The 2,374-nt window shown below is 42.3% G+C and overlaps 1 protein-coding gene across 1 annotated transcript; it reads left to right on the plus strand.

Moving 5' to 3' along the window:
• The first annotated feature begins 893 nt into the window (after positions 1-893).
• Positions 894-1,751, plus strand: LOC145278294 (uncharacterized). The gene has a single exon (XM_080130587.1). The coding sequence runs from the start codon at positions 894-896 to the stop codon at positions 1,749-1,751; it is 858 nt and encodes a 285-aa protein (XP_079986713.1).
• Positions 1,752-2,374: the final 623 nt, after the last annotated feature.

A 2,374-nucleotide genomic window follows, 5' to 3' on the forward strand; every position in this document is an offset into this window, starting at 1 on the left:
AAACACCAAAAACTTATAAAGCTAGTGTCGTAGCCCCGACGCACTGACGCAGTGGACGCACGCGCGTCGAATCTACTCCAAAACAAAATAATGGCGCGCTTCTTCTGCTGCCTCAACAGTAAAACCCAGTTGCGCACGCGTGGATGTATAAACATCGTTTCAGCTATGCATACATTTTCGTTTGCCCACCTACGCAAATTTAGTGGTTCTTAAACGAAATTTCAGTTATTCGTGCGGGCGTCATTTAAGGCATCTTACGTCATAAGAATGTTATTCTTTTCATCCAATCGGATTACAGGGAAAATAAATTAAAAAAAAATGTTTTTTCTGAATGTTTCCCTGGAGCCGGTTGGACAAGTATAAAAAGGGCATTTTCCGCCCACATCGGGGTCGACCTTTGAGCACCATGGCGTAAACATCAACATCGACCATTGGACGTTAAACACGCACGTGCCACAACAATTAATTCCTCCATGTGGATATGAACTTGCAACTCTAATGGACTTTTCTTGATTATTTCAATACATAAAAAAAAAAAAAAACATTCAATTAATTCAGTCGCAGGACTTTTCTACTTCATCATATGTAGATCTTTTTATACCTCAGTTGATGATCTGACTTTTTCATTACATGGAAAAACATTGAATTATCTCAGTGACCTGAAAATAAAAGAACTCTTCTTTTTCTTCCCTATCCCGAATTACCTCCCCTGTTTCTCTCTCCTTCTGGGAGACAGTAGTAGCAGTGATCGGCCATCTTTCTTTCCCCTTGTTTTTTTTGCCGGCGCTCTTTTTAGCTGAATGAAGCTTTATACAAGCTGTATAAATCTTCAGTCTCATTTCGTCATACATCTACACAACAATTTATTCAGCTAAAAAAAAAAAAAATAAAAGATGGAAAAATATCTGAAACCAGGCCGACTAGATGTGGACGCCAGTAAATCGGACACGGCAGACACATGGCGTCACTGGAAAAAATCTTTTCACATCTTTCTTGACGCGGTCGGCGAAACGCAGCAGACTCCTCTAACAGACAGACAAAAACTATGTTTACTAATTAAGCTTGTCTCTACAACTATATTCAAATATATATCGCACATGGACGATTACAACACTGCTATGGATACTCTCGAAGCTGTGTTCGTGCAGCCTAAAAATACTATATTCTGCAGACATTTACTGGCTACTCATCGTCGACAAACGGACGAAAGTGTAGACCAATATTTACAGGCCCTTAATAAACTCGCCAGGGACTGCGAGTTCCAAGTCGTCACAGCTACTCAGGCGAGGGATAACTACGTCAGAGACGCCTTCATCAATGGAATTTCTTCCAATCATATACGACAGAGACTCCTGGAGAACAAGAAGCTGGATTTAAGCACGGCGTATGACCAGGCTTTAACCCTCGAAATGCCGCAAAAGCAATTAGCCTCTTACTACCTACAGAACTCTCTGAATGCATCTACCTCCACTGTCCGGACCGAAGTTACAGAGAGTGATGACCAGTCTGAGTGTAGTGAGGGACGCACTACAGATGCTGCCTCGGGACAGAAATGCTTCTTCTGTGGGAACCCGAGACACGATAGATTTAGGTGCCCTGCCCGAAGCGCCGTTTGCAAGAATTGCAACAAGAAAGGACATTTTGCTTGTGTCTGCCGATCCCCTACAGCAGCCACTATAAATCACGATTCTTGCTTCTATTCCATCTTACAATTTTACAGAGAGTCTATCTCACTCATCGTTGTGTGGTAAAATTAACGGCAAGTCTGTTAATATACTCATTGATACAGGAAGCTCGGAAAACTTCATTCATCCTGATAAGGTGAAAAGGCCGGGACTGTCGACCATGGCAAGTTCGAAAAAATTTTTTATGGCTAGCAGTTCGCATTCGTCCTCTACTCTCGGGCATTGCATAGTATCCCTCAATCTGGGCGGAAGAAAATATGATGATGTAAAACTAGCTGTTATGGCCGACTTATTCTGTGACGTCATCCTCGGACATAATTTCCTATGCCAACACTCTTCTGTGAAAATACCTTTTGGAGGACCGCTCCCCCCTCTTACGATTTGTGGATTGACAGCAATTAATAATATCCCTTATTCTTCTCTGTTTACGAACCTAACCCCCGACTGTCGTCCAATAGCAGTAAAATCAAGGAGGCACAGTCTACCAGATGCTAAATTCATCAAATCTGAAATATCGCGCATGCTGAAGGAAGGGATTATCGAACCCTCTTAGTCTCCATGGCGAGCTCAAACGCTTGTGATATCCCCTGATAACCACAAGAAGAAACTCGTAGTAGATTATTCCCAGACAATAAACAGATTTACTCTTCTGGACGCTTATCCCCTACCTCGGATAGAGGACATGGTAA

This window comes from Euprymna scolopes, chromosome 6 (genome assembly GCF_053919585.1).
Source record: "Euprymna scolopes isolate OS-2025 chromosome 6, ASM5391958v1, whole genome shotgun sequence".
NCBI lineage: Eukaryota > Metazoa > Mollusca > Cephalopoda > Sepiida > Sepiolidae > Euprymna > Euprymna scolopes.